This window comes from Mytilus edulis, chromosome 11 (genome assembly GCF_963676685.1).
Source record: "Mytilus edulis chromosome 11, xbMytEdul2.2, whole genome shotgun sequence".
Lineage (NCBI taxonomy): Eukaryota > Metazoa > Mollusca > Bivalvia > Mytilida > Mytilidae > Mytilus > Mytilus edulis.
Window position 1 is genome coordinate 60369508 of NC_092354.1, and position 16295 is coordinate 60385802.

Sequence of the window (16295 nt, forward strand, 5' to 3'; positions counted from 1 at the left end):
TGTGGAAATTATCTTAAGTTTCTCGTGAACGTCCTGATCGCGTGCACATAATTTACATGCGATCATCAGTGGCGAGGTTCCTGCGTCTGTACAGAAATTCACGTCGTGTCCACCTTGTATCAAAATTTTAGCCAATTTAAATTTTCCAGATTCCAATGCCCATAATAACTTGTTTTCCATTTTCGTTTGAAAGTTATCGAAGGATAGATTTTTATACTGAAGCTTCTTTTCTAGGTATGAGTTAACAATTGCTCTTAGGAACTTTATAGTAATTTGTAATGTTGTGATCAATAACGTCATATCGTGAAAGGTTGCCGATTGGTTAGATGCAAATTAGCGCTGTTCATTCATTTTTTTTCATTAGTTAAACTGAATTTATCCACGAAGTAGAGGATCCATAATGTTAATTTTGCTGTAGCTATTGGTTTTCTTTTTTTTTACAAATATATCTTGAGAAGAAAAAGCTAATGATATCATAAAAAGAAGATGGAATATTCGCATAATCATAAAAAGCAATATCAAAAGATTCTGATTTTTGTAATTAAAAATTTCTAACAGAACAAAAGATCTGAGTACCCTTATACAGACTTGTCCAAATAAATCACGCAATCTGGATACTATAAACCTGAATTGGTGCATATGGCGATTAAATACGTGAATAAACACATAACAAATTGATGAAACGCTTGATAAATTCTATGAAAATTAAATAGTTTTGCATCGAAAAAAAAAACACGAAACAATGCTAAAATAAAGTCATATGACACAAATTTGTCTTTCGATGCGTTACAAAGCCATTATCTAAGAATCATAAAACTTTTTACTATTTATTGGTAAAAAAATTAAAACATCCTTGATGTATACGTATGCTATGAGTTTCCAAAGACTAGGCTTTACATCGACATCGTATACAAATATGAATCTTCCTTTCAAATATCAAAATCAAATGGCAAATATATCTAGTATTTACTGAATAAATCATCACAAATGCTGGGCATATCTTTTGGTACAACAAACACGTGTTTTGTCTACACAAAACAAAACAGTGGCAAAACGCGCGTCGGCGAAGTAAATCATAATCCTGGTACCTTTGATTACTATTAACATGTCTTAAATATTATTAAACATGTGAAACGTGTTAAAATAAAACAATACTATGGTTGAGATTAATACGTCACATATAACATTTGTTCTGAAGAATATGATTTTCTAAACTTTCAATTAATATCAAGAATAATTTGGAACTAATAACAAAACAAAAGACAAACTAAATCGTCTGTGCCAGTTTGGAAACTATGAGAAGGACATACATGTACTTTTGATTACAATCCCATTTAAGTGTCATCTTATCAATCACTTCTTTACTTGTCATATTTAAATAAATAAGCCATTGCTTTTTTTATTGTATATGTAAATTGAATTTTTTAAATATAGTTCAAAATTATCATGGAAACGATTTTCGAGGCTCCAGATTAAATATCACATGTGAGGCATTCATTAATTTCTCACGAGGATGGATGTATAATACAATGATCTTTGGAATGTGATCTGGTATTTGAATTTTGTTTGTCAGTCTCTTACTTTTATGTAATAAATCATAAAAAAAAATCATTGAACTTTTAAACATGACATGACTAAAAATGAAAAAGACAAACAGACAACAACGCAATTATCTAAGAATCATAAAACTGTTTAATATTTATTGGTTAAAAAATTAAAACATCCTTGATGTATACGTATGCTATAAGTTTCCAAAGACTAGGCTTTACATCGACATCGTATACAAATATGAATCTTCCTTTCAAATATTAAAATTTCATGCGGTTTTTTGTGTTACTACAAAAATGCACATTTTCTTCCAAATAAGATGTAACTATAGAAATATGCAAATGTGCATAGTTTGCTTGCCAATGATACAACTTTCAACCAAAGTTCAGATACAGTGGATTTATATAAACCTTAATTAAAAGAAATAGAAATATTTAACTTTTTTGTCAGATAGCTCCTCAAATGCAAAATAATCAATGACTGTTCAATATAACGGCATACATAACAAGCAATAAGACACTTTCTACAGCAACCAAACTGCTTATGTATATCCAACATATCCTTATTTTCATGTGGAGGTCTAGTTGTTTGCGATTCTTCAAGATCGTTCGAGATTGTCATATGTATGTGCGATCAAAACATTGTTTTAGTTTTTTGACAACAGGAGACATAACGTACATGTTTAATTTATTCCATATTGATAAAACTTTAGTAAGGTTTTTTATATGTATGGGATTTTGAAGAACATAGCGTATTCAGCTGCCGAAAAAAAAGTATAATCACCGCGCAAAACATCAAGTGCTTTAACATCTTGTCAATTGTCTTAACGCTTGTAGTTGTAAATCTTTTTTTTTTCTGTTGCATTCGTGTGTTATGGTAAAGATAATTTATCATCCGGTTCATTTATTAGATTTTAGTTTGGATCAACAAAATTCATACGATAAATTTAGTTTATAGTTTGATTCAGAAGAAACACCGACATAGCTAGATATTACAATTAATTATCTTATTACTACCACAATTTGATATTAATTAGTATTGTAATTTTCATTGTTATTTATAAATGTTATATCAGTCTTACAGTCCTAATCTTGAATTCTATCCTAATTCTATTTTATTTTTTGGGAAATGTTTTTAGAAATTCAAATGTGACGTCACTTTGTGCGTTGATGGTTTTTGCTAACTCGGTTGTGTATTTTTATGTGCTTGTTTATGTAATGTATCCGTTTTTGTTCAGTAGTTAGTCACCACTTCGGTTTTATCTTGTGTATCTTTTATATGGTCATTTTATAAAATTTACTGCTTGCAGGGGTATGAATTATCATAATTAATAAGGATGTTCGTTTCCCAGGCAGAAAAACCTAACCGTATTGGTCACAACCTTTTGGAACTTTTGGTCCTTAGTGCTCTTCAACTTTGTATTTGTTTTGGCTGTCGAACTTTTTTCAGCTGAGTGTCACTGGTTAGTCTTGTGTGGACAAAACGCACGTCTGGTGTATTAAATGTTAAACCTTGTACCTTTTGTTAGCTATTATTCGTGTGTTTCTCTGTGCTAAATGTTCTCCCATTTATTTGTAATGTAATCATGTCATGTAATGTTGTCATTTTAATGTAATATTTAACATTGCAATAAAAGCGGGAGGTTTGGCATGCCACAAAACCAGGTTCAACCCACCATTTTTTTTAAATATCTTGTAACAAGTCTGGAAAATTGCCATTGTTATATTATAGTTCGTTCCTGTGTGTGTTTCTATTGTGTCGAAGTTCTCTTATATTTTATGCGTTTCCCTCAGCTTTAGTTTGTAACCCGGATTTTGTTTTTCTCAATTAATCAATTTCGAACAGCGGTATACTACTGTTGACTTTATTTATGTGAATAAATTTAGTAAAACACGTGTAATGTACAATTAGTTTTGGTAAACAATTTCCATGATATACATTAACTTTCGGACGTTGGCCAAAGTGAATATCAATTTTTCAAAAGACAATTCTATTCATTTATTTTCCGTGCCTGAGGGAGTGATGAAGATTTGTTCACCCAGAATATTCATATTTCACGAGGCCAAGGGAAATGAATGTTTTATTCCACTGCCTAAGCTTTGTATACTATCTGAACTTTAAATATAAGTTGTGCATTCTGGCATTTTTCTTATTCACTTGTTTTTATTGCAGGTCGGACATTTAAAGACGTATCAACCGTATCATATACGTTGACGTATCCGCATCTGCAGATATACCAAAAAACAATATATGATCCCGAGCTTTAATTTTATGTACTTTCAATAATGCAAATGGGCGACTGATTAATTTCTAATGCAGAAATGTACAAAACAATAAGGAAATATCGAGTTTTTGTGGAATTTGTAACCCTACTTTTAATGATATTCCGGATGGTTGGAACAGTATACAGGCATGATAGGAATCAATACAGTAAAATCGTTTGTTTGTGTATGAACTTGTGCTCACGTATAACCAAATTGTTAATTGACAAATAGAGTGATACTTAGTACTTTCTATTACCTTTTATGATGAAATCGCAAAGGAACAATATTCAAAGTTCCTTACATGTATATAAGTAGTAAATTTGATTTTTTTTTGTTGTGTTTATTCATATAAGATCTTGAAACATTTTTTAACTAAATTATTAAAGGATTGTGTACGATATTCGTGTACCTGCCCTACATTGGCTCCTTTTTAAGGTCATGTAAAAGTAGTTGATAGAACCCCTTATTTTTGTTTTACAAAAAACCACTATCACAAATATTGAAAGTGTACAGCCCTTGGATGGTGTAAACTTCCCCCAAAAACGTGTATGGTGTAATGGTGTACGGCATATGGTGCAATGGTGTAAGGTGTATGGTGCTATGGTGTATGGTGTAAGGGGAATGGTGTAATGGTGTTTGAGGAATGGTGTGAGTGTGTAACGTGCGATCGGGAATGGTTTGAATGATGGTGTACGACATTTCATTGGTTGAAAACGAAGTTCTTTTTATTTTATTTTTTCGTATTGTAAACATGAACAATAATGATAATCTTAATATTTGAAATTTAATTGTATTATGGGTAATTTCGGATTGTGTAGATAGAATTGGGAATGGTGTATGGTGTAATGTGTAAGGTGTATGGTGCAAAGGTGTAACGTGTATGGTGTAATGGTACAAGGTGTATGGTGTAATGATATATGGTGTATGGTGTAATGATGTATGGTGTTAGTGGGAAGTTTACACCATCCAAGGACTGTATGTTTGATTGTTTCGAAGAGATTCCAAATATTTTTTTTAAATGAAGTATGGACTTATTAATAAGCTCGGGATCACATAATAGTTTTTGATATATCTGCAGATGCGGATACGTCAACGTATACGATACGGTTGATAAGTTTGTAAATGACAGACCTCTATTACTAACCACGACATACATTTTGATAAATAGTACGGATAAACATGAATTATTTTTACAATTAGTCTTTATTTTGCCGTCTGAAACAAATTTGAACACGATAATAATATTTGCTAACGCTATTTAGAAAAAAAGAAGAAGTTCAAGACGTTATGTACATAAACCGCGCGTAACGGCACACGATTTAGTCCCGACATTTCAGAGAGTAATATGATACTCAGAGGTGAATATGAAGTTTTGTTCGACGTCACGTGTGAAAGTTTTAACCAATCAAATGTTGATTTCACTATCAAAATAAACATGCAGTGGAATAAAACAACATATTAAACTAATCAAAAGACAGTAGTTTTATATTATTGACCAATTGCACAGAGGGGGTAACTATTTGTACGTGTATTGTTGTTCCAGTGACATATAAACGTTAATGTTTACAAATGCTATCTTTTTAAGAAAATTTTATTTACCAAGAGCCAGACACAGCGGAAATAAAGGTGTTGTAATTGTTATTGATCCAAGTTCAGGAGTCATTTGAAGTTATTATAAACCGAAATATATATTTGGTTTATTTCTATGTAATAATTTGTGTTTTGATATATTTCCTAAGACGACAGTTTCAGTTACATGTTTTTGAAATATATTTAATAGACAACTAAAAAAAAACGACAGTGATGTTCAACGGAAACTTGAAAACTAGGTTAAACAAAACTAACAGGAGAATTAGTATTTTCTATTACCAATCATAAACATAAAGAATATCTAAACTTAAAGAATTGAAATTGAAACATTCAGACAATTTATAAGCTTTTAAAAAAACCTTAAAACCTTTTTCAAATGATTTATAAAAGGAGAGGGTTGTAAAATAACGTGCAAAAAATTAAATGATCTATTGGCGTCTTACTACATGCACTGTTATATTTACGGTTGTGTGGCACATCAAAGGCACATAAAAGACATACTTTAAATTTCAAATAAAATGTGTTTATATTTGTAATGTATATACTTTATTCATCTGATACTTCCAATGTTTGATGTAATATGTGCTTAAAAATTGTACAGTATGATCAATTATATGATCATTTTATAAATCAAACGGTTTGCAAAATATGAATTATTCCGAGTAATAAGGATTTTCTTATCTCAGGCATAGTAACCTTAGCCGTATTTTACACAACGTTTTGGAATTTTGTGTCCTCAATGCTTTATACTTGTTTTAACTCTTTCTAACTATTTTGATCTGAGCATCACTGATGAGTCTTACGTAGACGAAACGGGCGTCTGGCGTAACAAATCAGAAGCCTGTTATCTTTGATAACCATTATCTTTCGAGTCTTCATTTTTGTTGAGTGGTATGGATCTATCTTCCTTCACATTTTGTTTTGTTTGACCCTACCGTAATGGTGTGGGCGTGTTTTCATAAATAACTATATTTGGTATATAAAACGCTACAATAATGAGTTTTCGACTATATGTTAAAATTTTATCAAAACATTACTTGCGGTCACATTTGAAAGTCTAAGTAGCAAAATTTTGTTATTATGCACAAAATATATCAAAAAAAGAAATACAAATACTTTAATTATAGATAATACATTCATTCTATGAATTATTTTGTTGCATTGATTAAATTTGAAATATTCAATAAAAAGTTGCTAAATGCACAAACAAGGGGAGGTCACTGATAGCATATTTTTGATTTGGGCTTTTCACTTGGGGCTTTTGTTAACTGTATGTCCTGAGGCCGTATGCATAAAACATCTTAACTTAAGTATTCCTTAAACTTAAATTTCACTAAGAATTCCCTTATTTAAGCAAAATTCTTAAGTCATATGCACAAAACTACTTAAGTTGGCACTTAGCTCAGGTAACTTTAAGTATGAATGTTATCGGAACCTTTCTCTTTTTACCGTATAAAATGTAAACTCAATGAATAAACTCATGATTACAATTTGTTGTTTTGAATGTAACAATGCTTGACTGAACTACGCACGATTTCTGTGAGTGTTTTCGGTTGTATATATGGTTGGGTGTGTTTGAATTCAAATTTCAGTATACCCTTAATACACAATCAGATGATATCGAACAACATGTCAAAGCGAAAGCCAAATTGGACAGAGAGAGAGAAAAACATTGTGATGGAGGAATACGAGAATAAGAAGCATATTTTAAAGGCCAAATTCTCATCTACTCTGACTTCTGGAGATAAGACAAGAGCCTGGGAAGAAATAGCAAACACAATAAATGCTAGAAATAGCGTCAGAGGATGTACAAAGGAAATTCAAAAGAAATGGGATAATATTTGTGCGACAGCAAAAAGTGAAGTTTCTGCGGCCCGACGCAGTCAAAAACAAACAGGTAAATAATATCTCAAAAATTTATAGCATTTTTTTTAAGTATTTCTTGCAGTTGTACGGTGGATGTAAATAGAAAAGACTATAACCTGTAAATACAATACCACGTAGGATGTACATGTATCCTTTGTACGATAGAAAATGATATAGACGTTAACATTTTTAGACTCGCTACCCAAACATGTATGTGTTCGCAATTTATCGAATGCTTTTACTTTGACGACATTTTTTGGTTCCAAAAACCGGGATTGATATCAGGAATAAAGTAGCTTTTCGTATTAAATCATGCGTGTTTGTGAGTTATTTACATATATATCAACAAAACTTTTATATTACATATATATATAATTTTGTTTTAATGTTGCATTGATATCTTCGAAATGGAAGTTGCATATTAATGCTATTTTTTTATGTTTGTAGGAGAGGTCCTTGCTCAAGTGACATTTCATCAATTTCTCAAAAAGTATGTGACATTCTTGGGGAGGACTCGCCTACTATCTCTGGAATAGAAGGAGGTTTAGACATAGTCAAAATAGATCATATAAGCGTTTCGAATGAGAACAAAAGACGGTATGAATCTTTGCCTGACAGTGAAGATGAAGAAGACATTCCACCCGTTTCTAAGAGACAAAGGTATGCCCTTGTTTTGGTGGGGATATGAACATTACGTTCATGATAATTTATTTTTACTTAACTACACTAAAAATATGAACCCACTTTGGATGTTTAAAACAAAAATGTCGGTTAACGTTTCTTCCTCTTACCAATAAAATATGCAAACCGCTTAGAAAGTGATGCCCCCCCCCCAAAAAAAAAAAAAAGAAAAAATAATGTTTCAATGAAAGAGTATAATGCCTTTTTAATCATTTTATGATATTCTGAAAACGTATACATGTATAACCAAAAAGAGGGAAAATAAATTAAATCATTCAATGTTTTTGTTCAACTGCAAAAGTACAAAAAGGGGGGTCCATGCCCATGCTCATATCCATACATCGTATAGTTTTAACTTATATACTTTGGATAACTAAAAATAAAACAAAAATCAGATTGTGGCTTCAAAATGTACATTTATATAATATATATCTTTCAATGTGAAATTCGAAAATAAAGTCTTTACAACTAAAGTACAATTCGTCATTAAAACTAATGAATTGAATACATGTATCTTCTTTTCCCAGAATTTCACGGGGTACAACGAAAACAAGCTGTGACGACAGCAACCCGCCGGATCCACTATCAGCATTGCACACGGAGGTGTTAAACCTGGAAAAAGAAAAACTCAATTTACAAATTGAAACACTGAAATTGGAAAAGGAAAAGCTATCAATGGAGAAATATAAGTTAGCACTGGAAATAACTAAACTCTCTTTTGAAATGAAAACATATGGTATTGATGTTGAAGTACTGAATTGACATAATTAAATTCCACTGTTTGCTACATTGTTAATTTTTTTTTAACGTAAACGGCTTCGGTATGTTATGTGTGTGTCTTATAATTAAATCAAATACATGTATGTCACATTCGTAATGTGTGTGTCTCAAGTCAGGAGCATGTAGTTCAGTGGTTGTCGTTTGACCATGTCAGGTTTATTTGTTTTTCGTAAATTCTTTTGTTATAAATCAAACCGTTAGTTTTCTCAATTAAAGTACATATTTGTAAAGACTGCAATACACTTGATTTTTTTTTGTCATTGTTAATAGACATAGGAAGATGTGGTGTGAGTGCCAATGAGACAACTCTCCATCCAAATAACAATTTATAAAAGTAAACCATTATAAGTTAACCATTATAGGTCAATGTACGGCCTTCAACACAGAGCCTTGGTTCACACCGAACAACAAGCTATAAAGGGCCCCACAATTACTTGTGTTAAACCATTCAAACGGGACAACCAACGGTCTATATAAAAAACGATAAAACATAAACAAACGATAAAGCCATATATTAACAGTCGACTTCGTTTGCTTACATCCACTTCATTTGAACTTTGGCGGTTAGTTGTCTCATTGGCAATCATACTACAACTCTTTATTCTTTTATGGGTTATTGGCTTACGTTTAAATGCAAAGTCAAGCTATACAAACTTTTTTTTACAGACAAATCATAAAAATAGGGCTTATACTAGTATTTGACAAACGGAAGTCGACAGTCACTGATTTTGCATCAATGTGATTGCAAAGTAAATATATATAGCTCAAGCAACGAAGCGTGAAACCGGACCGTAATGATTTTGAGTTTGATTGAATTTTTCAATATTGGAACACACATTGATTTCAACTTTTGTAATTTTGACGTTTCAATTGATTATTTAATAGACAAAAACATTCAAGGATTTACTTTCAAAAATGTAGCTCAGTTACAGTTTTCCTCATACGGAAACCATTTCCAGCCCTTCCATTTTCATCTTCTTCCATGTCATCATCGAGATCATCATCCAAATCATCTCCATTAAGGGGGATGTTGTTTTTCTTGGCTATGTTATACAGCACTCCACACGAAATAATAACTTTGCTGGAGAAAGCCTTATCTCGCTATGCAGACAATGAAAGCGTCTCTTCCATTGACCAATTGTTCGTTCTACAGCACATCTTGTCACTTTATGTGATCTGTTGAAGCTGATTTCTTGTCTAGTTTGTGGGTGAAGATATGGCGTCAACAAAAACTTTTTGCACGGATATCCACTGTCACCAAGTAAATAAGCGTCATGATTTGATTGTTCGCATTGCATAAATACTCTACTCTCTTTCAAAACTCTAGAGTCATGGGAACTCCCATGCCATTTCACTACAACGTTAATGAACTGAGAGTCTACATTAACTATTACTTGGACATTAATTGAGTGGTAAACTTTCCTATTGACAAATTGCTCTTCATGCTGCGAACTCGAAGGAGCAATAATCCTAACATGTGTGCCGTCAATCAGTCCTAAAATATTGGGAAAATTAGCAACCGCGTAAAATTTAACCTTATTCTCCTCTATTACTTGACCACTTGGAAATTTATGAATTTAGGGGCTCTTTTGACTAATGCGTTCGAAACTGAGTGAATTGTTCTAGGAACAGTTGATTGGTCAATATTGAAGGTTTCAGCAATAATGTTCTGAAAGGATCCACTAGCATAAAATCTAAGTGCAATAATAACCTTCATGACTGGAGGTATTGCATGGTTGCGAAGTGTAGAACTCTCTAAATCTTCTTGTAACAAATCAATAATCTGCAGAATAGTTTGCCTATCAAAACGAAATCTCTACTAATTCCAGATCATCGTACAGATCTAGCGGATTTGTTCTATCTCTAAAGACACGTTCCCTTCTCATAGCCCTTCTTCCTGCTAACAACCGATACCGAGCGATGTGAAACATATTGCATTTGAACAACATAAAGTATGAGTTTATTTATATAGAAATTCATGAACAAAGGGAATGAAAGAAAAGACATAAGCACGCATTCCATGGGTGCCACAATAGTGAACTCTATTCTCAGTATTATGTTGTTCCATCGGGTGAATCTGTAAAACAAAGACGGGATGAAATAACATAACTATCCTTGTATCCCCACCTTTTATGTATGATGAATATGAATATTTAATATCCTGCAATGAATGATGTTGAAGTAACTGGTACTTGAACTTTAAGGTACCTCCATAGCTGCCTTAAACTTAAGTAGGATCTTATGTGTTTTCTAAGTTTAAGGGGTTTTATGCATACCACTTAAGTTTTGGGGAGGGGCTTAAACCAACTAAGATTTTACTAAGGAAATACTTAGTTTAAGATTGTTTATGCATACGACTTAGATAAAAAGGGCGGAGTTTCCTTAACTTAAGCGTTTACTGAGGAAAATCTTAACTTAAGTAGCTTTATGCATACGGGCCCTGGATACTATTCTTGTATTAATCAGTATATAAATACTAATATTCATAACATTCATTACAAATATACCAATATTGAGTAATAATTACTTTAGATGTATGTTTCAACATGATACGTTATTTTGATTGGCTACACTGCAATATCGCCCTTTGATAACTATTATACAAGAGGGACGAAAGATACCAAAGGGACAGTCAAACTCATAAATCTAAAACAAACTGACAACGCCATGGCTAAAAATGAAAAAGACAAACAGAAAAACAATAGTACACATGACACAACATAGAAAACTAAAGAATAAACAACACGAACCCCACCAAAAACTAGGGGTGGTCTCAGGTGCTCCGGAAGGGTAAGCAGATACTGCTTCACATGTGGCACCCGTCGTGTTGCTTATGTGATTACAAATCCGGTAAATAGTCTAATTCGGTAGGTCACATTCATGAAAGGGAAGGGGATTGTAGTTACGACGTAAGGAACATATCCGATATCATTTGTGAAACCTTATCTTTTTGATGGATGTTGTCCGTCTTTTTCAATTCAACTTTATGTGAGATCAATCAAAGTAACAAACCATGAAACAGAAACTGAGAAAGTCGCATACGAAAAGGAAAACGAGCGAGACAGGGTGCTTCTAGCATAAACATAGATAAGTTTACTAACGGGCAACATTGACAGACTTACCTTTTACAGTTTGTACTTATGTTGTCCTGAAAAGTAGACTGGTTTATTAAATCCATATTATTTGAAATCTGGTATTCAAATAGCTGACTCATTGGTATTAATAACACATCTCGTTACAGAATTCATGTACAGATACAAAATGCAGGAACCTAGTACACACACTAAGAATAAATGTCTACTTGCTAAAGTTGTCAAATTTTTGTAATAGTGTTTATGTTTGAAAATGAATAATCTAGCATAAAAGAAATGTTAAAGGCTATTAAAATATATAAATTCTAGATCCGGAACTGATTTACAGAATTAATCTTACTTACGCCCGATAAGCGTGGTAAAAATATTTACATACTAGTTTATTTAAGAATCGAAAATACTGTATAGAAATTAACCATTTTAGGCAAGGACATATCTTTACATAGTCTCAAATAAACGGAATAATGTTTTCTATACAAAAAGTCTTGTCCTTGTGTCTTTTTGTTTATTTTGATTGTTGATGAGACTTTTGTGTCATCCTTCAATAAATTATGTTGACAAAATTGTTTTATAGAATAGATGTAAAGACAGGAAAGTTATTTAAATCAAATTATTATGAAGATTAAAAGTAAGTTAACTTTTTTTATATTTAACAAAAACCTCATTAGATATGTATTGCCTAAGACGGATAAACAAAATCCAAATACCAGATCATTTTTGTAAAGTACATTGCCTTGAAAACTACCCTCTCGCTGAGATTAATACGTCATATATTACATATTCCTATTTTGTTAATACGCTGACCTTATCGGTTCGAATTTGATGTTATGATTGATAATCGATTTCATGTGGCATACTTTAAACACGGTACGTGATGTTGACCAGCTAACATGTACACGTTTTGGTTCATTATAAATATATTTATTCCAGGCATATTATATTTTACATATTTTATGTTTATTCTTTCATTATAGCATTTCTGGTGAGTTTAGAATAGGAAAAGTGTACCTTTATACCAATATACAGATTAAGCCAGTTAGACATTTTCGTATCCGTTTAATTTTTTTTTTGCCATAAACCAGGCCATTTCTTTTTTCCGTTTCACTACTGATAAACTGTTTTACACATTTTCATGGTACTTAAACTTTTTCAAAATATGCAAAATATACCTCACATGAATGTAGGGGCGTATGTTGTACGAAAAGAGTTAGTACATTGTATCAAGCTTAAAAACTCTAAGGTTAAATATGGAAGGAATTTATTACACAAATGCATACTCTCTATTATTTTTTATATTCTACACTTTTGATTGAATTTGTCAATTAATGTCCTTTTGAATTTTGAAGAATATTTCTTTTTTCGTATTATTTAACATCCTTTTCTGCCATAAATATATGACAATAATCTTTCAATAATATTTAGGTTATGACAGATTGGACGATCGTTTCAAAGGGAAACAATTGGACTGCCACTGAAAAACAAGGATATGTTTATATGTACAGACAGTGTGCCTTTAAACAGTCCACATTCGGACTCACCAAATAGTTTGTGCAACGGTTTTGTAACGTTCGTAGTCTGTGCAATAAAGCGTTCTTGAGATTGGATTCACCATCTCCGTACCCACCAGACGTTGAGTATTTCTACACCCAAACGGTCAAACAGACGCCCACATTTTGCAGGCATTTTACAATATAGACAGATGATAAGAAAATAATCAATAGTACTGCTGTATAGCAACAAAATGCAAGCAAGACCCATCGGCGGTCCAAGGCTGTTTTTCTGCTCTTTGATCGGGTTCTTGTCCCCGTTCCCATTTTCAATTTTAAATCAGACGTCTTGGGTTCACTATTGCGTTCACTACGTAATATCAATGTTAACATGGTTATTGGAGCCGAGAGGTAAATAAGTGATAATAATAGGCATTTCTTACACTATCTTTTTTTAAAGTGTTTCTTTTCCTCGATAATTTTTACACTTTTTTATTGTGTCGTTAATGTCAATATATGCTGTATGTTATGAACAGTCTTCACATCTATATTTATTAATGTGAATAGGTAATAAATGCAAAAGAATGATTTGAACAGCTCAATTCCAAGTGAACAATTATTTTTTTAAATATCAAACATATTTAATTCTTGCTATGTGGGCGTGCGTAGAATGTGTCTTCCTGAAGTTTTGGTTATTTTCTATTGTTGATTTATTATTTTCGGACGTGGGGATAGTTTATTTTGTTGTGCTATAAGAAGTTTAAAAAAAAATAACATTTTATAGTTATATTGTTTAGGGGAAACATTTAATTTTCATACTATTTATTTATTTCTTTTTTATAAATGGTTATGTGGTCAGTGGATGTCTTATCGAATTACAAATTTAAATATTTCTTTGAAATTCTTAGCTACTTTGTAAAATATATTATTTGACGACATTAAAACCAAACTCTACAGTAACAATACACATCGAGATACAAGTTAGTATGAAAGTGACCAATAGTTACAATATACAATCGTTTACTTCTAGGAAAAGTTCAATTTACAAGTGTGAAAGTGAATCAGCAACTCTACATGGCGTCTAACCAATCGACAACCTTTGACGATATGACGTAGTTGATTACAACATTGCGAATTACTATAAATATCGAAGAGGCATTGTTAACGTATATCTAGAATAGAAACATAAGTACAACGATCTATATTTTATCCAAACGAATATGGAAAACAAGTTATTATGGGCACTGGAGTCTGGAAAATTTAAATTGGCTAAAATTTTAATACAAGGTGGACATGACGTAAACTTCTGTACAAACGCAGGAACCTCGCCACTGATGATCGCATGTAAATTGGTTGCGCGAGACCAGCACGTTCATGAGAAACTTGAGATAATTTCCAAACTTCTAGCAAAGGAAGCCAATATAAATGCAACAGACAATAAAGGACGAACAGCGCTGGCGTATGCAATGCATGCAAGATGTAAAGCAACAATTCAAATGTTAAAAAACCAAGGACTCGTCATTACAATAGATGCCAAGATGAAAAGGAGGAAAGGAAACGACAAAAGAATTTGGAACAGTTTTGACTTAGACGAAGAGTAGCGTCCATTTACAACACGAGACTTTTAAACATATCAATATGTGACAATTGATTAGACATGAAATGTAGTATTTCTGTAAAATATACAGTTGCCTAATGTACAGATAGCGCATTGCTACCGACCATTGATTCACTTAACTGAAATGGCACTGTGTTCATGGCAGTGAAACAGCGAGATTCTGTGAGTTTGGAACACAAACAAAGATGAACAGAACTTTTAAAGAAATCGAATAAATGAATTAAATATATATGAATTGTTTATTGTTATTTTGTTTTTTATATTGTGTTTCTTTTTATATTATTTTCACCCGCGGACATTGCAATTGGCTGGTGTTTTAAAAAACTCAATCTTTGGTTTTCTATGAATTGTTTTAGAGAGGCTTTCTGTTGTTTCTTTAATCCAAGGTTGTTTTCGTCTCTATAGCATTTAATTGATTTTTCCAAACGAATAAAATTTGAGTCATCAACATTACAAATAATGTTGTCATGTTATTTCATTGCAAATTGATAACATAAAACGGTCAATTGAAGTATAGATTCCTTAATCTAAAATTGATACAGCTGGAATGCGGATAACCAAATTTAAATATTTGTTTACTTTCAGTTTAAAAATTAATGTATTGATGATAATTACAAAACAATCATATGTATAAATAAGATGTGTATGAGGGTTAGTGGGACTATTCGCCAGCCAAGTCATATGTATAAATAAGATGTGTATGAGGGTTAGTGGGACTATTCATATGTATAAATAAGATGTGGATGAGGGTTAGTGGGACTATTCGCCAGCCAAGTCACAGTGTATTAAACATTAAGAATTATAGGTAAAAAGTCCTTCAACACGGAGCCTTGGCTCACACCAATTTACAAGGCATAAAGGGTCTCATAATGACTATAGTTGCTTTGTGGACGTATCAATTCAAAGAACTTTCATTTAAGTGAGTCATTATGACGTTATATTAAAAAAAAATCATCTGACATTATTATGTTGTGGGCTTTATTTTAACGAATGTACTGATTTTACTTAGAATAAAACAAAAGTCCTGAGTTAAACAACTCACATTTAAAAAGTGTAGATGGCTAGACATGTTTAGAAGGATTCAACTTCGTTTGATTGTTACAACGGTGTAACAGTACAACATCAGCAACAAGAATAGGTAACTGTCTTTTTAACATGTTGCAGGTCTTTCAATGTAAAATACTTTTCTGAAATTATTGTACAAAAATAATTCTACGAAATATTTGTGTTTTAATTAGTATGCATAGCATTAAGATTTAATGATATGGTATAACTGAATGTATATCCCAATACGTAGAATTATTATGTTTGGACTTAAAACAAACGTTAAAGAACATCTACCAAGTTGCAGAATATATTAATTGCTTGC

The 16295-nt window shown here is 32.0% G+C and overlaps 1 protein-coding gene and 1 long non-coding RNA gene across 2 annotated transcripts; both read left to right on the forward strand.

Annotated features, from left to right (window-relative positions):
* The first annotated feature begins 7723 nt into the window (after positions 1 to 7723).
* Positions 7724 to 8736, forward strand: LOC139494915 (uncharacterized). The gene is made up of 2 exons (XR_011657207.1): positions 7724 to 7928; positions 8477 to 8736. It is a non-coding gene; the product is annotated as an uncharacterized lncRNA (long non-coding RNA).
* A 5792-nt stretch (positions 8737 to 14528) lies between these two features.
* On the forward strand, positions 14529 to 14909 carry LOC139494447 (myotrophin-like). Its single transcript, XM_071282609.1, has one exon. The coding sequence runs from the start codon at positions 14529 to 14531 to the stop codon at positions 14907 to 14909; it is 381 nt and encodes a 126-aa protein (XP_071138710.1).
* The last annotated feature ends 1386 nt before the right edge of the window (positions 14910 to 16295 follow it).